Source organism: Amblyomma mixtum, chromosome 5, assembly GCF_055824585.1.
Source record: "Amblyomma mixtum isolate Tamu chromosome 5, ASM5582458v1, whole genome shotgun sequence".
Lineage (NCBI taxonomy): Eukaryota > Metazoa > Arthropoda > Arachnida > Ixodida > Ixodidae > Amblyomma > Amblyomma mixtum.
The window spans coordinates 130,982,583-131,007,694 of record NC_143016.1 but is presented as its reverse complement, the minus strand read 5'-3'; the positions used below and the strand labels follow the sequence as shown (position 1 = coordinate 131,007,694).

Sequence of the window (25,112 nt, the reverse complement as noted above, 5' to 3'; positions counted from 1 at the left end):
TCCGCTCCTGCTCTAGATACCAATTTATTTATTTATTTTATTTATTTATTCAATACTGCCAGCCTCCATTTGGTGGCCAAGGCAGGAGCGGTACATCGCACATCGCGACAAAACAAAGCAAGTAAAAATGCGAATAAAGAAGCAAAAGCTAACACACAGGGTTTTATAGAAAGACAAAGAGCAAGACAATGCGCTGCCTGAAAATTAGCTAAAATGGAGTAAGTGGATCATTGTAATGCTTTGTTTTGCTGCGTACAAAGAAATTTTTGAGTCCAAGTAGTGCATGTGGTAACCTTACTGCTTACAAGGATCATATATGCTATTTCTGAATCTGTGAGCTATTGCCAATCAAATAGCCTGCTGTGCCGTCTTGTAACGATAGACGAATTATGCTAGGTCTGTTAGATTTGCTAGCAAACTTTAACACTTTTATTAGCGTTCCTGAAAAAGACACTGCCTTATTCATAGTTTCCACAAAGCTTTTCTTTGAATTACTGTAAAAAATAAAAGCAGAGAACAATTATAAACCGTTATTCAATCAAACCTCCTACCACAATGCGCGATATAATGTGATCATAATCTTTGTGAGTCAATGTGTGTGTTATATTGGTTGTTACAAAGGAGTCAGTTCACAGATATTTTTCATTTTACATCCCAGCTCTATGTTCCTTGAAATTGACAAAACTGCGGCGAAAAGCAATACCCTTTGGCCAGCAGACGTGGCGTTTTTAGTTCTTTGTTCTGCTCTTTTCTACTGTGCGTCTAAGAATTTTGTTTTTCTTTCTTAGTTTTTGTATTTTATTAATATACTCTGAGTGAGCTCTGTATCATCTGAAATCGTGCCCTTGTCTTCCACGCGCTCAAAAGTACTACCCGTTCTTTTATCTTTCATGAAGGATCGCGAGCCCATCACTCTCCGAACCCCGGGGTTTCTTTCTTGCATCGCAGACTAAAAGATATTGCTTTTTCCTTTGATCGCGATACTGCGTGTGCACCAGAAATTCCCACCCAACATGCTTCTTTTTATATTTTGCTCGCAAGCACGCAGTTCAATCTAAACATCAAAGAAGAGCACACCGACACTCCAGACCGTACCTTCAAACACACCGCTACCACAACCACAAGCATACACATATACGAAGCCAGGCAGTAAATAAACGAGATGCCAGTTCACAAATGCGCATCATCAAGCGTGGCAATAACGGGCCAGCCGCGCTACGCGTCGTATTCTCGCGCTGTATGAAGGCCATTATGCGCCATCGAGGCACCGACAGCCACGTCGCGTCTGCCTTCGACGTAATCGTCGCATTCAAATTATGCGCCGCATCGATTGCTGGCGCACCCAGCTTCTTCTTGCGAGCGCCACGTGTCGAGCGCCCGGAGTCTCTTGATGACCTGCGACAAAAAAATGCGCTGGAATCCGGGGCAGAAACGCGGAACCATCGGCACACGAGCTGGAGCCTGACGGAACAGCTGTTCTGCCATGTACAGTATTTACAACGCCTCCAAACGCTTCGTATAGAAAACAGTCATTTTACTTAACAGTTGAATTGTTTGTCATAAAAACAGGAAGGTTGTAATAAATAGATTTTTCTTGCAATATTGCTTGCATTTGAATTTTTTTCTCCTTTGATGTAGCTCTTACTAGTCGACAGTACATAAAAGTTGGATAATATCATAACAATAATAGTTCACAAAAAAAAATACCTGCGGCCCACCTTCACTCCCTGTAACCTACAGCATGTGCCTACTTTAATTCATAGAAAGCTGATGCTGTGTGAAGTTCGAACTTTTATATTCGTGGTGATCGTTCAAACTATTTCAAGATTTCTCTGACTGCTACCGCTACATCGTGCAACAAGCGCAGTGGGTTGACGGGTTGATAGTGAAGCAATACGAGAAGTTGCACTCTAAGAACAATGCACCTGTCGCCCGTGTCGGCTCTGTTACCACGTGCGCTCAATGAATAGTCAGCCGTTCAGCGGTGTACTAACATGAACTACAAGACTCGAACTCTTGTGCACTCGCAAAGTAAGAGCGCGAATGTTTCAGTGCTCGCATAATGGAGTTCGCTATGCGTTTTGAGAGGTGTAATAAAAAAAAGCAGCCAGTAGCTATATGTTTATAGCTATGAAGGGCAGAGGAGAGAACGTAAGGAATGGCGCACTGCTACAATTGCACTTCCTTTCCCCCATTGCGAGAAGAAAAAGTCTAGAAACGTTTCACTGGTTAGCCTAGACGGTTCACGTGTACTGAGAACCATTCCCTTTCTGGCACACGCCAGACGGTGTTGTTGCGGTAGTAAATGAGGCCGTCAAAAGCCGCCCTCGTTTCTCACATTGATACAGATTTCTTTGTTTGAGAAGCGTCCGGAGGCCGCTGCGTTCTCGTCTCGCTGCTACAGCGAATGTCGAGCAGCTCATGATGCGAGTCACGAAGGCAGTAGACAAATAGCACTGGGCTGGATTACGGCAGAGCAGGAAAACGTTCCAGGCAATCTACCATATTGGCAGTCTTCAGTCGAAATCTACTGCATGGCTGAATGCACACTGAATCCATCGTGCGTGCGACGGCTATGGAGTGCACTGCAGCGGGTACATCACGCGAGCCCATAGAATACTGGTCGTTCTTTCCAGTCCCCCTGCCCGTAAAAAAGTGGCGGCGCATTTGTTATCAAGGAAGGTAGAGTGTTTTTTCCCTTGCCCGCTAGCAATTCGAAGCGTCACGACAGGGCCAAAAACAACACTGAGCCGTGTTATTAGCAAGGTACGAAACAAGAAAAATCAGCAAAGCAAAACAGTCGTCGTCTGTCATAGATTTAGTGACCTATCGTGAAAAAGAGAGCACTCAGGACAACAGACAAAGAAGACTAAACAGCTTCTGTTGTCCAGAGTTCGCTATTTTTTCCATGATGTTATACCAACAAGCTCAAATATCGATTCAACTTTAGTGACCTAGTTTCTGAGAACAACACGAGCAAAATGGTATGGTATAAGCGTTATTAATAAAGAGGTTAACCAGCACGTCACAAGCGAAGAAATGTTTTGTCTTTCGATATGAACGCGAATGTTCTCAATTTAACTTACAATCCGGTGAAAACTTTGGAGATTTGTGACATTTGTTTTTTACCATTAACGACAGTGCCGCAGGTTTTTGAGCACCCCCCTTCATGAACATCGAAATAGATTTTAAGTGACCGAGTTTTATTTTTTTTAGAATTTCGCACTGAGAATATGAAAAAACGGCTGACCGAAAAAGAAGCAAATTTTAAAATTTTTTCTCTTCAGAACTGGTCGGTGAACTGGTGGGCGAGTTTGTCTGGCATATCTAGTAAACCAGCACAACGGCACAAGGCTAAGGGAAGAAAGGGACAAACACAGCGCTCACACTCAGCGCTGGGTTGGTCCCTTTTTTTCCTTGGCCTTGTGTAGTTGCGCTGCTTTACTAGATATCCCATAAATTGTTTAATAGGGGCTCTTCATCAGTTAAGTAAATTAGCGTTTGCAATCTCAGCGCGCCCAAAAATAGTTAAACACCACCTAAGATTTCCGTTTAGCGCCCCGCCAAATGGGTTGTCGTTGTCTGAGCCAATGGTAGTCACAAATACGGCGGAACTCCCACATAAAGCTTATGAAAAAGCAATAGCATTTCTTTAAAAAAAAAAATTTATTCTTTTGAGCCCAGCTTCACACGCACTTGCGCGGACGTGTGTGCGCAAGCATATATTAGCATACTTGTATACGCAACAAATTGCGGAAATTCATCGGGATGTGATAAAGCCCTGTAATGTTTCCCTTTAAAATTATCAATCTGTGCAATCACGTGGCTGTTTTCAAGTTGGTATTTCATAGAAAGAACTGCCCTACCTGCGTTCAACTAGAGCAAAAATTTGCAGTTGAGAGAGCAAAGTAACAACATGAAATTTCGTACAGCAGCCGATATTTACTTATAGAAACACTGCACGCTCAATAAGAAGTGAATGCGCGAACCGAAATTGCTGTTACGTAATTTTCCCGAACCGTTCATCTTGAAGCATTTGGACGTTCAGTAGCGCAGGCGTGAATAATTACCCATTTGCATGCTTATGCTTCCTCAGTGTTGTTCTTTCGGGCAGTAGAATACAATTTCGAGATTCAGAACGTGATCTCGGCGCGGCCATCCCCTAAATGCCTCAAAGAAGCTACAATTTCCCTTTACTTTAACTTATGACGTGGCAACTTTGAGACCAAAAATCATGGTGTTATCGCCTTCCTCTCTTTGTTGTCTCATTTCAGTTTGTGCACCAAAAGCATATTAGCAAACACTCAGAAAGGCCTACGCAGGCGAAAGATATTTTTTCTCATCACCCGACAGCAGTCAAATAGTGTGCCATAAAATTTCACTTCACACAGCCTGTTTCCGTCAGTACAGACTTTTATTCTGTAAAGCGTGCTCTGCCTGTAAAGCAGGGCTGCATGAGAAAGAAGCTGTTACCATGTGTTGTCTGTACTTTTAATAAAAACGCGAGAGAAAGTTCTCGAGACAGCACAGTGCTTAAGGTGCGTTTCCACATTCTCAACGAATTTAAAAATTCATGCCGAACTTGGAAAAAAAATTCTAGGGAAATCGCCGCAAGTGTAACCGTAAAACGAATAGGGTTCCTTAAAGGTGTTCGCGAATAGCGATTTTTTTTTTCTTCTACTGAGTGGACGTCGTTTTAAAACATTTCTTTTGGTCATTTTCTTCACGAGCACTGTATACCCCATCTTAATGTTCCATCATCTTTCAGCTTAATCATTATTACCGCTGCCAGACATGCTGCTGGTTACTTGGTCCGCAACGGCTGGCTTTTACACTAGTTGCAGCGAAATCGCCTTGCGACTGTATATTACTTCCTTTTATCATTAGCCCTTTTATGAACACCTATACTTATCCTTAGAAGCGAAATATTGATTGATTTCTGGGAATATATTCCGCCACCACATCGTATTGCGGTCAAAGATATCCAAGAACCAAAGTTTCCTCGACTATAATCAGTAATTTTCTCATTACATTTATCTGCTCTGCAGAACAATGCTTCTAAGACAAAGAAAACTCTCTGGCTGTACTTCTAAAATGCTGCCTTTCAGCAGGTCATTTTCCTTAACCGCTGTCATTTAGATCGGAGTTTTTTTTTTTTTGCCTTCTAAAATAGTGCACGTCTGGCTGAATCGAACAGATAGGATGTTAGCCCTTAAACCCTGAAATTTATTCTCGAAAAACACACCGAAATCATCAAGTTGTTTGGCAGTTTTTAGTGAAAATGATTGCTGTCAGGCTCAAACCACGCACTAAAGGCGCAAAATGCGCGAATGTATCGATGGAATATAGCAAAGTCTCCTTTAAAACGTAGTTGTGGCAGCTACTACCGTGCTCGGATCAGATTTTTTTTCTTTATCTTCCTTTAACGGAGCTTTCTGTGTAATAAATCGTCCAACGAATTCCCTAATTTCTTTAAATGAAATTTTTAATCCTGCACTTGTAACCTTAACTCAGATCCCTGCTTATCCGCCAACAATCTTCCAATCGCTTTTTCCTAGCTTTTACCGCGGATTAAATCGTATGACCATTGTTATCGCTACGCCCTAGGGCCTCAGGGAGAGTGGCTATGATTACATCGACATGAGGATGGAAAACGCCAGTCTAGTAAAAGATGCTCAATTGTTTCTGCAGATTTACCGCACACTACACATCTCTTATGTTGTCGTTTCGTGGACAAATACCGCCCTCTAGTGTAGAAAATTGCACAAACGCAATTATCGACCATAACTCGTCTTTGGCGGTAGTGGCAGCGCAGCACCGGGAGGATGAGTGTGATTTGTCATCTTCGATACTGGTACAATTTCTCATGACGAGTACACAAAGTTTTGATGCGTTAAAGGATTAATTTGGTCGTTGCACGTGAGCACTGTAAATACAGGTGCAAACTTTCATTTACTTCACGAAAATAAATATTGAAAATGTGAAAGACCAAGTAATATACTTTGTGCAATGCAGTTAAAGAAATTATTGATAAAGACAGAAAGCGTGTTACAGATACAGTTTCACTTTAAAGGAAAGGAGGAAAGTAAGCATAAATCTAAGACCAAATCATTTGTTACTATGGGTAGTGCACTTCAAAAACCACAGATCGGGGATGCTGTGTCTTGGGAAGGCGACGTTTCAGGCATTCAGCCTATATCTACTTAAACGTTATGTTAATACCGACCGCCTATTATTCGCTAATAGTTAATACACTTGCTTCCAGCGACGTTGTTCTCTTCGTTGCTTGTCACAGTTTAACTTAGTACAGCTTCCCTCTTAGCCGGTTATAAACAAATCACGAATGAACTCGTGCACTGGTAGAGCTAACTTGCAATGCATACTGTACCACTCTTTGTAATTGCTGTCTTTTACTACCATCCCCGTTGCCCTGGAGCCTATATTACCCCCAGATATGCAGCCGCGCTCTCCGCCATCAGAAGCTGCAAATTTCCACTATTTCAGCTTAATAAATAGCCAAGTTTTCTACTATGCTGCACATGATTTGCATGTTGCATGTCTAGTACGCGTAGGCACTGCTGCGTTTTCAAAAACCTGCGCACCTTTCAATTTTTCAGAAATTAGTATGAGGTGTTTTTTTTTCCTTTTGCTGCTGCGTCTTTCTGTTCTACGCTGCATATCTTCTTCCAGCATCCTCTATGCGTCCCTCAACCCAAACTGTTTGCGAACCACTCCACGAACAGCATGCGTCGCGTAGACCTCGAGCGGGTGCTTCTTTGTGTTCACAAAAGCGACCCCTCGTCTAAATGGCGCTTGTTCGCGCCGCGTCGAAGCAGGCGCCAGGCCCACTCGTCCGAGGAACCCCGCAGACGAGCGCTCGGCAGCGTCAAGTCTCCGGGCTTAGGGAGAGCTTAGTTCGAGCGTTAGTCTCGTTAATGGCTCCGGCCTAGTTGAGCCCCGCGTGCTTGCCGTTCGCTCGAACCAACCTCCCCGAAGCGCCGACTCTCGGTGCGTGTGCACCCTCTCTCCTCGCCACTTCGTCGAAACCAACCTCCCTCTCCACTTTCCCGTTCTTCTAGACAGCTTCGCGAGACACAAGACGCCGAACAGCCTCTCTAGGCCCGTTCTCAATGGTGCGAAAGCCATGAATAAAAGACGTTATTTTCTCAGATTTATTGTTGTGCTTGAAAAAGAACGCTTTCACTTTCGTTAGTTCCAGTTTCAGCCCGCTGGCCCAGCTGATTCGTCTCATAACGAGCTTAGAAAGAAGACATTATAGCTTGATATTCAGTGAAGAAAACTCTGCTTCAGGGAAGGCATTTAGGGCGGTTGGTAGGGGGGGGGGGGGGGGGGGAGTGGAAGGAGGTTCTAAAATGCACTGAGATGTCATCTTCCGCTGATTGATCCGAGAAGCACCCTCTCTTCGCAGCAGGCGTATGTACTTGATGAATGAATCACCATATCGCGACAATTTAGTTGCCCCGAATTATGAAAAGTGCGGCTCACTTCAGCAACGAAAATATCTCTGCTGACATTTGTGTGTGATAACCATGCCTCTTATTTATCGATGAAGCGGACAGAAGTGCGTTCATATTTTAATGCGGTGGAATTTCTTGTCTCATGACTGGCGTGTAGAGGATCTGTCTGCAGAGCTTGTCATCGGAGAATGTCCGCACCAATTGTCAACCATTCATTATAAGTGTAATGAATAGAATTACTCAAGTAATTAACAGGAATGAATGATTAAGCCACCGAAATGACTAATTAATCTAGAACTGACTAACTGAGCAAAGTAATTAAAAGGTTGAATTAGTCGAATACTTCAGAACTTAACTGGTATTTTAATTGTATTTATCAATCAGTTAATTACTTAATAAACAAAAAAGAGATCAACTGTATTTACTTAAGTCACGAAAATGATTATTAGGTTGGTGAGTAATCAATACAGCTATTTAATTCATTGGTATAATTAGTTAATTATTTCACATATTTATCTGTAACTTATTCGAATTGATGACTTACCTAATTCAATGTTTACCAGCGTTTATCTGCACCTCGGTTGCCCCAACAGTATTTACCTTCTCTCTTCAGCTCACAGAATTTCTACATCGCGATGTATTTGCGCCCTGAGCACATACGACCGCCTACATTCATACTTTTGGATGAAAAGGCTTAGGACATGAATTTTTTTTTCTCTCGCTCAGCGTGAGCAGGTAAATTAGGGGCAACATAACCATTACAGGGCCTCATTGGGTACTTTGCGCTAAGTACTTGAGTATCAACTCTATTTGCTTTTCTCGAAATAATGACACCGATAAAAATTACAAACAAGTTTTGCTATTCGCAAACAGTTTCCCACAGAAAGGCAAACAGCAATTTTCCTTGGAGCCGCGGTAAATAGTGATTTATACTACTTCAGCCTGAAGGGCTCGTTGCCTCAGTGTATAGAACGTTCGCTGATTGTTCCTAAGCGGTCGATACGCCCTCATAATCTTATCAAGCGAACACGTCAGCTTCCTCCCCCTTGAGCATTGTGGTACGTTTTGTTAGGCCACAGGAAATGAGGTCATGTGCTTCTGTTGCCTCGTCAACGACACAACCAAATCGCAAGGAAGGAGCTACCAATAAGCACGGGTACAGAGCAATAAGTCCGGAGTAAAAAAATCAAGAAAAACTGTCGGGAAGCTGGGATGCTTAAAGGCAAAAGGCAGATCAATAAACAAGACGATAAAGTCGCCCAGGCCAAATCAAGATAGGAGAACAAATCCGCAACATCAATTTCTGCTCGATTCGTCTAGCTCTCGAACGACGGTTTCCCTTTTTTTTTCCTCTTCTTCCATTCCGCCTTTTTCCCCATCCCCTTGGAACCACTTCGGCCTCTTCGTCCCATTTTCCTCTTTCCCAGTCTCGGGTTGCCCCGGGGACATAATAACCTTTGTCATTTGACCTTTGACAAATGCTCGCTGCCAGCGGTCCCCCTTTTGCTTCTTTACTTTGTTCTCCTCGGCACCCCAGATTCGCTTTCTCGTTCCAGAATCCTTAGTAAGTTGCCGCTCTCGGTGAAGCGCTACTCGAGCGCGTCATTGTTGTTTTCTTGGGACAAGTTCAGGAGTGATGTCAAAAAGCCCAAGCGCAGACACGCAAAACAAAGCTTTAGCAAAAAAATTTGTTTTCTTGCCTGTCAAGAAGAATTTCGGCCTTCTCAACGAAGAGGTCGGTGTCGAGAGAGAGCGAAGAAAAAGGGAAGTGAAGAGGTGATCAGGCGACGAAAGCCACCATGGAGGACGGGCGCTGTTCTGTTCTCTCTCTCCGCTCAGAAAGTGACAGCGACCGCCGCTGACAGCGCACAGAAAACGGCGCAAGGCATTTAGGGAAGCTTGATTTGCTTGCGCGACGTGAGGCTCGAAGCGCGCCTCAGTAAAGTCTGGCTACGCTTTGGGTGCGGACGTGAAAAGCCGCGCTCGAGAGTGGCAGGAGGATTCTTTGTAAGAAATAAGCGATTAAGCTTCCATAGTGATGAGCTGAGGCAGAGAAAGCGTACCTTGGCTTTCCAGCCATCTCCGCAATGCTCGCTTTGAAGTATTGGCTGACACCAATCTATGCCTCAGTCACTTCATCCTGATCGGTTCAGCGTCACGAAGTTCGGGACCAATTCGATGAGCAAATGACTTCGTACTTAAGAGCTGAGTTACCTTGCTAAAAAAATTGCTTCATTTTTGACAAAGCAGAAGGTTAACTAAGTGAATCTAAATGAAATATTCAGAACTGTATCCGCCCGCACTGGAATTAGGAGGCTTTAAGTGCCATCTATCCGGGACGTCCGGGGTAAACGTAGCCAAGTGTTAAAAACGAACGATTGTTCTAAGTGCTTATAACCAATTGATATCTGTTGAAAGCAGAATTTCTTTTCGGAATAATTTGTTAGTTGGCTAAGAATAGCTACCTAACTGTTTAAACTTTTTTTTTTCGAGAAAAAGCGCGAAATCGAAAGTTGCAGATCTTGAAAAACATCAACCTGAATTGTTAATGTAAGGATTCGCTAATGTAGTTTTTTTATGTTCTTAAAAAAAGCCACGTGCAAATCAATATCTACCACATTACAGTGATGCTACATCACTACAGCAAACGAGCTTTCAGTGAAACACAATACTGTTACCTCGTATCCTGCTACCAGGGCTAAGGCAAAGCTCTGCTGGGGCACCGTTCCAACGACATATTTTTTTTAATTTGAGAACGCGTCTGGGACGCTCAGGTAGCACCACTGTGAAGGAGTAGATTTAGAATTTCGATGGCCTTCGTTGAAGGCCAGTAAAAAAATACCCGAACGACACCTTGCTGCAAAACATTTCAGCTGGAAGTTCTTCAAAGTGGTCTACAAGTTTAGAAGTGACACTTTTTTCATAAACCAATGCTAGTGAAGTTAGCCGGTTATTCCTAATAAATTAAATAATTTAGCAGAAAAAGAATTACTGCAGTCTGGTTCACACTGCTGTCAACTGATCTCAGTTTGTTATAACCGCCTGGGATACTCCGTCGTTTTAACACTTGGTTACATTTATCTGGGGCCCAGGGGATGAATCTACAGCACCTAAAATTTGATGAAGTCAATATTAAAGATACCGCTCTCTTCGTGTACATGCGCGTGAGCTTAATTGATATATGTTCGTATGTGCGTGTGCAAGCGTACGAGCATGCGCGCATGCGCACAGTTGTGTTCATTCCGAGCAAGTCTCCAGTTTACAGCATTTAAGCATTTCACATATGCTTAAAGTTTCGAAAGTCAAAGAAGAAAGTTAATTTTGTGGCGCCGTTTTGGGTTCTGTTGAGAGACAAATTATTTCCTGAAATGCTTCTTAATACGATGGTGTAAAAACTTCTAATTGACATCGAATACGCTAGATAGGCAATTCAACCGCTCAAGATTTGTGAGTCAAGTGTATGTGCAGTCGAATTTAGTAAACAAGGTTTTCTAATTTGCAGCAGCCCTCCTAAAAAAGTGCCATGCTGTTTCTTCTGATATCATTCTTTGATCATTTGTCATGCTTCGAAAAGTAACAGCACTTTTCGACAGCTTTTCGTTTCGTTTTTTAAAAGAAAACACTCTCTATCAAAACGAAATTAATTTTTTTTATACATCATCAGGAAGCACGTAGCTGCCGGGTCACTTGAGGTCAAAGGGAGGTGATATACGGTCACTTCTCAAAGCGAATTTTCCTCTTCTACCCGAAACGTACAAAATGAAAGCAAAACTGCCTATCCTATTTGGAAGCAGTGAGCCGTAAATGCCTCTGCTTCGATGATATAATAGTAGGAAAAAAACTATGTCTACAAGCGAAGCGAGCCCGTCGAAAATGGTGGTTATCTTGTTTTCTCTGCCTGACCGCGTATTTTACTTTTGCTTCTGCGGCTCCGTGGGAGGCTAAAGAAACCGCTTCCCTTAGCAGCACAGCGAGAAATGGGGACCGATTCTGCAGCGAACAAACAAAATGGAAAAAAAACTTGAAATAAACTTTCGCGGTGCGCTTCTCGTATTTAGGGAGAACGGTTTTTTATCCTCTATGCAGATGTCTTTTCAAACGACTTCCTTGCTTTTGTAACAAATTAAGGGAAAAAAACAGGCACCGTTATTTACCAAACCTTATTCAACACCTTTCTTAAAGGATTTATCCCAAAGACTTAGCATTTCAGGGTTCATAAAAATTTTTACTATTATTGTACTCTGCCTCATTACATACGCAGTATGGTATCCTATGCTTACCGGCGAAATTAGAGACAGAAATCGTGCGAGTTAAATAATTTAAACAAATCTTTTACCTAGAATCAACTTGTATCTATGCGGTTCTAAGGACAACAACTCACTTCGAAAAAGTGAACACTAAGTTTTTGCAAAAATTTGCGTATTTGAGGGGCTCGAACGCAACACCACCGCTTTTCCAAGAAAGTGATTTCGTAACCTTGCATGAGAGCGAAGTATTCGTCAGCTCAAAGCGTTGCAGCCTTAGAATGACTTGTGCAAATGCGGAATAGTTTATCAACAAGAGAGAAGGAATTTGAGCTAAACTAGCAATAAATCTGGTTTCAGTGAGCAGAAGCTGGGTTAGCCTTGTTGCCATCCCCACTGATCAAGGCAGGTTGTGCCATTCATTACACAGGGTTCGAGCTGTGTGCAACGCAGCTTGCGTCCTAAATTGGGAAGTATCAATCAGCAAGAATTGATTCTATTTCCACCCTGTCTGCGCGTGACTATGATAATAGAGTCCTTTGCATATATTTATGCTGGATTGGTCAAAACGTGCTGCGGAACATCTTAATCAATTCGTCAAATCGCAAAGTGTCATCATAGGTTCAGAATTTATTTGTAAGGTCAAAATTTTGGTAAAGAATCTTCCAAATTCCCACGGATTTCCCCAAAACTTCTCTGCTGACCTTTGTTTTATTGACGCTTTATTCTTGCACCGATAGAGGGTCACAATGTTACAGACATGTTACAAGAATAATAAACTGCAAGAATCATCATGACATAAAGTCTAACTCGTAAGCTAATATTAGTGAACTTTTCAATAAACAGAGTGAAATGCAAACGTACTCTGGGCTTCTACGGTGTCAGTGCACGTTAAAGAAGCCTGGATGGTCGAAAGTATTGCGGCAAAAGGAACTTAGGCGTTTCTCAGAACCCTCGTACAGCTTCCAAATGCCGAACCTAAAATTCCAGAGGTAGACACGCTTTTGTACGCATTGCCACATACGCGTTCTGATATCGTTGCCACCACCGCGTGAATTGATGGATGTTCCTCAAAAGCAACCCCCCCCCCCCCCCCCCCCCAAAAAAAAAAATGGTCAAAACTAATAAGAAAGTGAACGCCTCATAGCTGTTCCTCGTATTACTTATATACGAACCCTTTACACGTTTTTTTTTTTTTCAGTTGTGTTTTAGCTAAGCGTTGAAGCATGTTTCCTGAATACAACCTAGTAACCATTGTGCATGGTCATGAGCTGGGCACAAAGTATCATAGTGCCGAGAAGAAAAACTTCGTTCGCTGGAAATATGCAAATCCTTATGGGACAGAACATGATCGCGGATGTTTGAGTGTCAAATCGCAAAGGATGATTATGTGTACAAAACCGATAGGTGCCCATTTCCTGTTATTACCTGAGACAGTACGTAATTATTCAAGCTACCGATGGCGAAAACGCCGGAACATTTTCCCTACACAACTTTTGCCAGAAAAAAAAAAAGCGACGAATCCATGCATAGTGTTACTTTGGTTATCGAGTTTGCGCTGTGTTGCTATACTGTGCAACTGGCCGACCGAAGTGAGCACTTCGTAGAGATTGAGGCTAGACTTCCAGGCGACTGCAAGAAACGCAGTGATGCTTAATGCCCCCACTCACCGACGACGTGTAGGCGCACCGTGGAGTTCCTGCGGGCGCCGTCCCTGAACACAGCCGTGCACGTGTAGAGGCCGGCGTCTTCGAAGCGCACGCTGTTCACCTTGAGGCTGGCCGGGTGGCCGATGATGGAGAAGTAGGCCCTCCCCACCCAGCCGTGCCCAGCCGAGCGATTCACCTGCGCGAGCAAGGACACCCGGCCTTCGCAAAGCCTCTTCGGGACGGCGCAGGCCTACTGCAGAGACGTGCGTAAGTAGGGTAGCTTTAAGTCCGGAACGTACCTCGCACTCTAAAAACTGCTTTCACCCGACTGTTTGCACCTGGGATGACCGTCAGACACGCGTCTCTTATGCAGTCGGTGCGCAACTAGCGAGCGATTTGGCACTCGTAAAGAAAGCGCAGAAACTGCTAAAAACGAATTTTCTTGGAGCCACTATGCAACGGCCATTTGTTCTCGCCACACTTGGTTTCATACTACTGAAAACTACAAGTTTAAAAGAAGGATGGGAAATTCTTCTCTTCGGCATTAATTGGCAGAAAACAATTTCAGCATTCATAGGAAGTCATAGCACTACCGTGGCTTTGTAGAAACTGAAAACAAGCGCCTGATTTTTGCCAGAGTGTTTTGGTAGCTTGTTTGGAGCTTTTTTTTATATATGAATGCAAAGAAGTTTTTGTGAAAACTGAGTTACGCATATTTTTTAATGCTCTTGAATATTGGTTAATGTAACATAATTTATAGCATGTATACTAAACGCTCAATCAATCTTAGTATTTACTTAGAAGATCCCACATTGTATCAAACACATTGACCTCGTTGACCACATGCCAACTTTTTATCATTCAGCTTCATGGCGTCCATGCCATGCTGCCTGAGTCTGTCCTTGTAGTGCGCAGTTCGTGATCTACAGCGGACCTTTAGAACATATGCTTCATTTATAGTTTTCTCTAATGTTCATGCTCAGTAAGCATTCGTGTTCTGTCCTACGCCCCACAAGAGTTCATCATGCCGTCCCGCTTGCAGATGCTGTGCGCTACGCATCCTCCACCCAATCCAAGCATGTCATTGCGCCAATAATCAAGCGGTTTAACTTCTCCCATCTTAAGTAATACACTCTCCACGTCTAAGGAGATTCCAGGTCGTAATAACAGCAATTACACAAGTCGTTATTTCCACACTTGAGCCCACCTGGAGCAAGTTGTTTCCTCGTGCCCCCGTGGGGGCGCCACCGGCAGCGCCCAAGGGCCCATTGGCCCCGGCGGCTCCACCGGCCACGGTCTCCCTGCTGAGCGCCGGGTCCGGCCCAAAGTCGACCGTGTAGATGGGCTCGCGGCTGGCGGCCGCCGCTCGGAACCCGTAACCCAGCGAAGAGCCCGCGCCGGAGCCATGTGCGTCGCGCTCGGGCGTGTGGTACCAGTGCACGAACGCCAACGAGTCGTTGGACAGCGCGTCGCGCAGATCGCACGGCAGCTCCGTCTGGTGGCCCTCGCGCACGATGAGCCGCTTCGAGGCACCTGGAATGGGAGAAGGAAAGGAGAGAATAAAAAGAAGAAAGCGTTGAGTAAAGCTGCTGAATGAGGTATATCTGAAAAGAAATAACGTCACCCATTGGTGCTGTCGTGTACATCACACAAGCCAGTGATCTGCATTGTTGTAGCGATAGCTCGAAATGGCAACAGCGTCCAGATGCGCGACGTTGGTGTAGACGTCCGCACAGCTAGGGTGATAGGAGGGCGGTAAAGGAGTGGAGAGGAGAGAAAGAGGAGAGGGCAGGAAAGCGCTATGGCAGCATAAATTTCCTGTATATGTTTCCAGAGGTAAGTGTAGGTCTGCCATATTGCTCTCCCAATCATCCAAGTTATGAGAGAAAGCCGCAACCTTTGAATAGAGGAGGCAGACTTGGTGCAGTGGTTAGACGGAGTGCAGTCTCAATCCGCTAGTTCTTGAATGCAGAACCTACTTTATTTTAGCCAAAATACTTTTCCAGTAAATGACACAGATTGCTAATAATGCTTCGGCTGCATCGAGACCTTTCTCAACACCGTTACGAACAAAATACTCGTCATGTGGATGGCTAGCGCCATTCGTTAAAAATGCCACAAATCACAAGCATTTTCTTCTTAATGGCTAGTGAACACTCTTTACAAAAGTGCATGTTCGTTTATAATAAAACTTAAAATGGTCAACATCATCATGAGCCTAACTGCACTCACTACAGGACATAGGCCCTCCCATATCTCTCTAATTAACCTGATCATGTGCCAGCTGCGGCAACCTCATCCCCGCAAACTTCTGAACCTCATCCGCCCACCTAACTTTTCGCATACTACAGCACTTTTATAGAAACCAGTTAAACGATCTTTAGCATCGTGGTGTTTTCATTTGCGCATACCTCGGTGTCGCGTCTCGTCCTGTTCACTGATAAAATAACTGTCATTTGCTGTTCAGATCGCACATGAAAGGCTAGTAGCTTATCGCAACGCAAGCAAATTCAAGGGCGCGAATAAATCTTGTCATTAGCCCGATGAACATATTCCGCGTCTCCAGGAGAGTTTTAGTGCTTCAAATTTATCATCATATGGAAAATTAGGGGTCCTTTGCGATCACATTTGATGAGGCTACACGCGTAAATTTTCTTGAAAGACGAGTAAGAAATAATATACAAAGGGAAACATTATGCTTTTGTAGGCGCAATCTCAGTGAGCTGTAAATGTCGATGCGCTAACATGGTTTTTTTTTTTTGCAAGGCAAACACATTATCATGCAGGAGGCAGAAGAAATTTTCGGTGACGGCTGAAATTTAACTAGAGTTAGCTGTCAGAACCCACAAAAAGCATGAGAGCGCCGAGTGTAAAACTATACGAGCGCTTTTTCACCATCTGGCGAACGGCTATCGCACGTACAAGGCAGGCGAAAAAACGCGTGCGAATTACAGCGAGATGTACATATCTTGTGAATAACGACTTGGAGCGCCATGATAGAGGAGAAAGTCTGGAGTACAAGGAGAAAAAAAAGGGTCCTCCACTGAGCAAAATTTTACATGCAGATAAGAAGTGTTGCTCCGTCACTGCTTTTTAGTGTTACCTCGAAGCGGCCTCATTTTTGTTCTTATTAATTTATGAGCAGTCATCTTATTCAATACAGGGGCACTAAGCAGCCCAATTAAGCTGAACCGACAAGGAGTAACGCAGAATAGGATGATAAACAAGCTTCGCCTTTATTGTATGCGTTTCCTTACGAGGATTCATCTGAAAGCGTTTCGAAATCCGCGCAAAGTATTCTAACAGTTGGACAACTCCCGCATACGTTTCTCATACGTTCATAGATGGTCCATGTCTGAACCTGCAACATGATTAAATCGAGTATGCATCATGGACAACGTTGCTTTTAATACAGAAATTCATTTCCTACACATAGGATGTACTTACGTGTCGAAGCGTTAAAAAAGCATTGGGCTGTGTCAATCATTGAGGTCAAATAAATGAAAAATGTGCTCGTTATCATCGTTATCACTGCTCTAGTTCTTGAAGCGGAATATTAATCTTCCAGGAAAAGAGTTATGAGTCACAGAATCAAGGCCTCTCACAGATTCGCCCTAGGCGCCAAGCAGTGTTACGACCCTAAATTTCAGTAATCACTTTAATGCGCTGGGAAAGTATTATCGCCGTGCTGTAGCGCACACAACTGACAGCAAAATTCTGCGCCCTCAATCTCGTTTATTAATACCACTTGTGCTAGAAAAATAACTACACCCTTCGTTTCATTTTCCTGACCACTATTCCAAGCTCACATGAAAATAACAATTACGAGGAGCTGACGTCGAGAAAATTCGCTTATTTTCTCGGAAGCGTGTTTTGGCGTTAATGATAGCTCCGATAACAATATAAAAGAGGAAAAACTGAGCTCCACCAGCTTCTCTTATTTTTTGTTTTAATTTCGCACTTTGCTCGATTGTGGCACACACGCTTGTCTGTATTAATTATGCACCGATACAAGACCCGCTCTCAAGCGTTTCTTTTCTAATGATGATAAACAAAAGTTCGTAATTAATTACATGGCCGAGCGCCATCATATAACCTTGCTGCTGATCATTAATAACCGCTTTGTTGACGTCTTTATACTGTTCCGCAAGGAGTAATTGCCGCCACGCTTAATGCCAAAAGAACACGAGACGCCAGCGCAAGCGAGCTTGCATCGCATAACGATACAAAACTAGAGCTGCGTTTGGAGAGTTTTCTCCTTTTAATTTACTCTTTTTCGGCTGTCTGTTCAGCGGTTTTGCATTTGCGATGTATGTGCTGCTGTTGGGCCAATGTAGAAGGTCATCGCAGCCATTAGGCATGCACTTTCGCGCAGCAAATTACTCTTTTTATCCGCCCGCAGACTGCCTCGTGGCGACTAAGTGGTGTTAATGAATAGAAAAAGTGCCCATTTACGGGCCACCAATAACGCTGCTGGAACTGACCGAATCCGAGATTCTCCAGAGCCGGGGAACCGCTGGCAGCGAAGCTTTCGCAAAAGAATTTCCTCCCAGTTATTGACGCAATTGCATTATCTATAGAGTCCTTTGTATGTATGCTTCTGAAATCTATTTCGATTATTTTCTTTAATATAGCAAGTGGCGTGCACAATTGCACCATGGTTGGTGGTGAAATATTTCTTTTCTGGATGGTCCCAGCAAAATGAAGGCTGGGACCAGCCAGTGGTAAGAAAAGTGCATGCTTCAGAAAGATACTAAGATAACTTTAAAAATTCTGCTGCAAACTGAAATAGTATAGTAAGCGCCCTTGTCAGGCTGTGCAAAACTTTCAAAACTCTAAGAGGCCTAGAGACAAGGAAATTTCGACAACTTAGCAACCCGCTTTTTCTGTGAATTTGTAATCGTAGCGCGGTGAAAATACCGGTAAATTAATTTTGTCTGCATCTCAGAAATAGACTAGCTTTACTGACTGAAGCTGTTGCCTTGAGTACTCCTCTCTGTAATTCGTTTTGTACGTCAGAAAGGTGAAGTAACCTATTTTGTGGAATTAATAATGCTGCAAAGGGAAATGCAGCAAAAGAAATATCTTTCCTCAATGCCGAAAAACGCAAGATACTTTGCGCGTTTGCGTTTTGTAGCACCACATTGCACCTCTTCGTTTCATGCGTCACGCACAGACCATGACACAATTTAGCTCTGAGACTGCTTCCGCGACATTTAAACTTTTGCTTCTGACTGTACCTAACACTCGGAGAGGTTCAGTTCTGCATGTGGGGGTCAGCTCAGTGGTGTTCTTTCTCTCTCGACCCTTTTGATTACTTCTCACGGAACTACGAACAACAAAGGGTATCATCACGCAGCTCATCACGCACAATCATTCATACCCAGAACGACAGTTGACTGGAACTACCCAGCATCGGACAGTGCCACTATACGAGCGCTTTTTCACCATCTGGCGAAGTTCCAGTCAACTGTCGTTCTGGGTATGAATGATTGTGCGTGATGAGCTGCGTGATGATAATTAACTTTCGAGCATCACCACTTCGCATAATGAAACTCCTGAGAAGTGGCGGCTACGATCCTAGTTCAAATATTTTTCTAAACACTGCAAATCAACGCACCGCTTACATCTATCCACAATTCTCTTCGTGACGTGAGTTTTTTGCGTCCAGAAAGCCTTAAAGAACTACTGCGCAGTTTTCGCAAGTGAAATAATGATGCAATGCCAAAAGAGTGGCATGCACGTGCGTGCGCTGGCGTAGGTGAGAGCGAGAGGCGGTAATCTTGCATCACTTCTTAATGCAAGTTTGGAGCGCGCTAGGCCCGCACTGACTTCCCTTTACTGCAATAAGCATGCGAGCTAGGATACAGCGAGCCTTTTTTACTGGAACCAGAGCGGGCGCACTTCTCCTAAAAGAAAAACGAGAAAAAAAAATTCTAAGCACATGGACTGCGCAAAGCGAGAAAATCAAGTCAGTAGAGATCGTATTTCTCTGCAGTCACACGGCTTGTGCCACTGCCATTTCCAGCAGCTCCCGCCAGCGTACCGAGCGCAGGTGTTTCGTTTGCCTCGTGTAGTCTGTAAGAAGCTTCGCAATCTCGCTCGGCAAGAGAGACTCTTACGTGGGCGCCTCCGCTAACCGCGTTAGTTCGCTATGAGCGTGCCATTTCGGCGTCGCCAACGCTCCTATAAAACCGCCTCAGCGAAAGTAGAGCGCGAACAGGGTTAGAGCTGCTCCTGCAGCGACTGCGTGGTGCACCTTTTACGGACTCGTAGCATGTAGCACCTTGTTAAAAACTTCCCCCATTTGCGAGGAAGATATTATGAACAGGAAAGTTACGCGGCAAGCATGCCATTCAACAAAATTGTTGCTTGGTTGGCCAGGTGAAAGAACACATAACCAATGAAAGGGGGAGGAAAAGGGGATAAACACGTGATTAAGCGCATGCCACAAGAAACGCCGTAAAGAGAAATCACTCCCACTAGGCCTCACTCCAGTAAGACTGGGCTGGCAGGGCATCAGGTTTCATTCTTTCAAGAATAGGGGCTAGCAACCGGGTTAGCAGGTTACTTAACAAGGCTAACTAGCATTACAACATCTTTCTTTCTCAAGCAACCCGGGCCAACACTCAACCCTTGTTAAAAAAAAAGCAAATAAAGGTAGCAGCATGGCTCGGTCAATCACGTGTAACAAATATACTCTCAGGCCCCACAATAGCTACGTATACGTCTACCGAAATGGTTCATGTCAAAAAGGCGTGGAATGCTAGTTGAAAAAATTGAAGTTGGAAAATGTATTCTTTCCCTCTGCTTCCACAAAGCACATATGTGGATTGCACATTGCGGCTGGAAATAAACGGAGCATGAAGGACGCGTGAAATGATCGCTTCCGTTATTTAGGGTTGCGTTATTTTTTTTTCATTTCTCGGAAAGCTACTATCAAGCCTGCTTACTCCATTTATTTTTAAACTTCAATTCTCTTGCGAAAGCATGCACTTGTGCTTGAAACCGTTAAAGCTTTAAGACATTTGATAAATCTTGCGCAATTACACTTGGGTACTTTTAAAGCGGCAGCCGCAGGTTAGGCATGTGGCGAGTGTAGTCAAGACGACCGCGGCCACATTTATTTGTCGAAGAAAAGAGGTCACGCGGCGAATGAGCGGTATAAGCTAAGGCCTAACTGCTGGACCTCTAAGAGCGTTCTGAGACGCGCGAGAAGCAAACTCTTCATCGTACTCGATGCCCGTGCCAAGAGTGCGGTCCCTGTTGCTACAGAAAACTCTGGTTATGGGATTTCCTCACTCATGCCTGTACTATAGTGCATGAGATGAAAAAGCATGCACTAAGAAATCCAGAGTACCATGACCGCAGTTGCGCACAAAGCTGCAGTGCGTTTCAACGCTTACATCGGAGTTGTTCTGCCTTTGAGGACAGTCAGTGCTCAATGACCACTTCGTTGGCATATAAGACGGAAGCAAATCCAGGTACCGAGGTGCCATAGAAGGTGCTAATATACCATATGTCACTAATCACAAGTTATCTGAAGCGGTAGTAAGCCACGGGCATTCATTGTTTAGGAACATGACAACGATATATGTTAGGTGCAACAGTTTTGAAACAAAATATTCTCATTAACTAGCGGGAGAAAAAAAAAAGACGAATTCAACATTATGTCCCTTAATGCCCTAAACTAAGAGGTTTACGCGAGCACCAACTAAGTAGCAAGTATAAATGCAGCATTGATAACCTCAGCCAGAAAGAAAAATATTACGACCGAGGACTGCTCATGTTGAATAGAAGTTTACCGCTTCTGCGAGCCTCCACTAGAGAGTGCATTGTCAGCGCTCCGGGCTGTGGTCACATGACTTGCCCGTGTTAGTGTTTCGCTCCGTTAACAGATGGAGCACTCAGCAGCCTTTCACTTTCCACTTAACGGTGTTTAAGGAACCTCATGCACCCCCGGCGCTTGTTTTATTGCAGTCAGAAAGGAGTTTTTTTTTTGTAACTCCTTTTTCCAGCGCAAAATGATTATTCCTATTTAATTTCCTCCTTCCTAAATTGAGAAAACACAGTTGTTGGTACTTAACTATATTGATACAACCTTTTACGTCGTTCAAATGAATAAGAGGCCCATGTACTGTGCGATGTCAGTGCACGTTAAAGAACCCCAGGTGGTCGAAATTTCCGGAGCCCTCCACTACGGCGTCTCTCATAGCCTTAGCCGCTTTGGGACGTTAAACCCCATAAACCAACCAACCAACCAACCAAGAAAGGCAGCGCTTTCAATTTACTTGAGACCAACTCTCTGGATGATGATAAATGTCTGCACAGTATATTAGCAACTCCCATGCCTACACTGAAAAATTGGCGGTGTCAAAAACAGTAACGACAGAATTTGTCCTCCAGATCTCATGTGCTGATTTATGTCTCAAACTCATCGAAACTACTCAATCGCAAGCACTCTTCAAGTGTAGATAGATGCCTCCGAATCGAGTCACTTTTGTGAAATGTAATCGGAATTTCAAACGACTAGACCTGGTTAGTCGAAAACACAAATATTGATTCTGAGAGCTAATAATAAATATAATACCATTCTTGTTCCTGGAATCCACTGACACGTATATATTTCCCTGAAAGTCAGAATACTCCCGGATCACAATGGCTAGGCTATCGCCAACATCTCTATTCTGCAGGACCTCTTAAGCTGACACAACCTGGAAGTTTTTGGACGTTTTGCCCTTTGTTATTGACTTAACGCACAGTGAACGACTACCATCTTAATAGCATTAATGGAATGCGTCAAGAATAGTAATTAGGAACGCCTGTCCATTACTATCCGTAGGAACAAAGCAGGCGTGCTACTGACTCTATGACTTCGTATTGTATTCTCTCTGTTGCGTACTCATTGCCGATTATGCAGGCAGACTGAGCTGCAATGAGCTCTGCCAACCAAATGCAACATCAATTTTTTCTTTGCCGACAGGCGTTCCTTGACGAAAGCTGCTGTTTACCGTTCGTCCTCTAAGACAGAGAGCCTAGTCGGAACCGGTTATTTCCGGTTGTCTTCGGCAAATATCTAAGCTGACTATGAGCCTAGTAAGCGATGTGGATGTTGTGCACTTGATGCGTAACTGCGGTGTGGACCTCAAGACCTCAAACGTACCCACTGTTTCTACGCATATAAACAGTACCATATTAGCCTTCACAGCCTCCATTGCCTTTCCCAAACTTGGCTTTCCGACCTCGTTTTCTTCCCCTAATATTGAGTAGATGGTGAGAGCCTGGCTTACCAGATAAACATCTCTGCGTTCTTTTCTTCGTTTATAGGCGTGCCCAGTTGGTTGTCTATGTGTCTTCGCTCTCCATTGACAGCTGCTGAGAGGGTTATTTTGCCCATTCGTGGCATATATTGCAACGCATCACTAGCTTCAAAACCACCGCGAAAAACACAACTCTAACCCGAATACAGTCGCAAAAAAATATTACATGGCGAAGTGCACAAACATGCGGGTTCATGACCTTTCAAAACAGCGGTCTGGAAGTAAAAAAAGAAGGAAAACTGGGCTAGCATTGAGTATTTCTCGGGAAAGTTTTCATTATGCCGACATTTCACTTGACACTGACAGTACAGCTCAAATTCCAAGTCAGTGCCATATTTTCTTTAACCAAAACCCCAATCTGCATTTTGCAGTGGATTCCGCATTATTCTCGCGGCCTTCTCTCTGTTTCGATCTCACTCCATATATTTTTACAGTAACTGCCCCGCTTCTTGGGCTGGGAATAATTGAAAAAACAAAAACTCGTTGCATTGAGGCTTACTGGAAGACCGTATGTTGCACACGTATGCAACGGGGCTATTTAAGGGCCTCCCAGCATTCTCCTCGACTTGCATGGAAGAGAAGCCCGAGCAGGAGGCAGCGATAGGAACGAGCGGCCTGCTTTCTACGCCTCGCCCTGTATACATTTTTGTCTACACATTTATTTTTCGTTCGCGCTGCCTCGGGCTCTCATTCAGACGCCATCAGGAGGTGGCCGTTAGACGGATGTTAACGATCCTCGAACGCCCGGCAAAATGACAGCGGTGAACGGAGGAGAAAAAGAGAAAACACACACAATACGCCTGTGGTATAGCGAAGAGGGTGAGGAAGAAAAGCGGCCGCGGAGGACGACGGCTGCGGAATGGGGACAACGTAGGGAAAAAAGGGGAGGCTGGAGGGGCGGAGAAAGGGAGGTGCTGGGGAAATGCTTCGACTGCAAGCTTGCGCCGAATAATCGTTTCCCTACACAAATGTGCAGCTGACGCTGCGTGCGTGAGCACGTGCCCCACATCCCAAGTTTTCTCCTGCCAACCTTTCTTCCCTCATTCAGTCTCTTTTCCTTCTTCTCTTATTTTCTTCTTTCTTTTTCGTGCCTCTTAACTTCGGTTGGTTGCGTCATGTTTATTCGCTGCGCAGTTCCTCTCGTTTTCTGCACGGGAACTTCTTTTGCCTGGGCGAGCGCTGCAATGCCTTCGGGCTACAACATGTAGACAGGCAAAGGAACGGGTTTCAACGATAAAAAAAGAAAATGGGAAGAATCGTTGAGAAAAAAATTCACTGCGAACAGCAGTTCGGCGGGCTTAACGAAGTAAACAGATGGTTTTTGTTTGTTTAAAAGTGGCCGTTATGTTTGTGCTGCAGCGTTTGCTATGCCTACGAATGCACGAATTACTTGCAGCTAGTCCTGTTCATTCTAGCCGTATTGCCCGCAGGCAGGCATGCAAGGGAGGATGTCAAGTCGCATGCCGCGAAGCAACGATGACGTTCTTTTCTTAATGTGTAAGCATTACTTGGCTCATGCGTGGTGTCCATGGCAAGTGTGTGCAGAAAGTGTTAACTGAAAGTGCGGACACTTACCCGAGTCACGCGGTAACTCGTTTACTAGCTAGTAACTCGGGCAAGCTCAGGTAAGTTCGGAGGGCGCCACGCAAGCTGCAGCCAATGGTAGGAGGCCCCGGTAAGCTCGGGTAAGTTCGTAGGAGCGTCGTGCCATCTGCGCGAGAGGTTGCTCGGGAAGAGCAATATGGGTCTCAAAATCCCTACGAGTGGCTGTGGCAGGAACAGACACCTGCCAGTGCAGTGGCGCATCGCTTAGCCGCTGCGCCACTGAGCTGACAGTGGTATGAGGACTCGCCGCCATCTATGAATGTTAAGTTTAGAATGAGCAATTCTGCGTATATGGGCATTAATCAACGGAACTCCGAATGATGTGCGGTTTGGTGACACACGCCAAAATAAGGTACATAAACGCACAAACCACAAACGCACCAACAAAAACTGCACTAGTGCACAATTCTTTCACGGTGATAGCATGCAAGCAGGCTTAAGTGCCCCCGGTAGACTTTTTTTTAGGGGGTGAACGGTGAGTCAGGCTACCTAATCTCGTTACTTTCGTCCCATTCTAACAACAGAGAGTCCTTGTCAAAAGGAAAGGACAGAGAAGTCATTAAATGTGATACGTTTTCATATACCTTGCCCTATGTTTAATGTTGTAATGAGGTAAGAACTGCACGCAGTTCAGAAGTCATGTGCAGTTGGCCACTGAGATGAGTACATGATCATGAAAACAAAACAAAAGAAACAGCTTTCAGCTACTAACCAGTGTTTTACGCGACAAAAATAACAGCGCTCCGTCTTTCTCAAGCATCATAGCTTTGCTTTTTACTCTCTGTGCCTGCCAGCAAGCCTGTCACTTTTTTTTTC

The 25,112-nt window shown here is 44.2% G+C and overlaps 1 protein-coding gene across 4 annotated transcripts in view; it reads right to left on the bottom strand.

Moving 5' to 3' along the window:
• LOC149343723 (neural cell adhesion molecule 2-like) overlaps positions 1-25,112 on the bottom strand; it is a 362,989-nt gene that overhangs the window by 48,472 nt on the left and 289,405 nt on the right. For all 4 annotated transcript variants that reach the window (XM_089546036.1, XM_089546038.1, XM_089546039.1 and 1 more), the window contains 2 exons: positions 14,579-14,904; positions 13,393-13,567 (listed from right to left, as the gene is read on the bottom strand). In XM_089546036.1, coding sequence (XP_089402162.1) covers positions 13,393-13,567; positions 14,579-14,904 — 501 coding nt within the window. The remainder of the gene's footprint in view (positions 1-13,392; positions 13,568-14,578; positions 14,905-25,112) is intronic.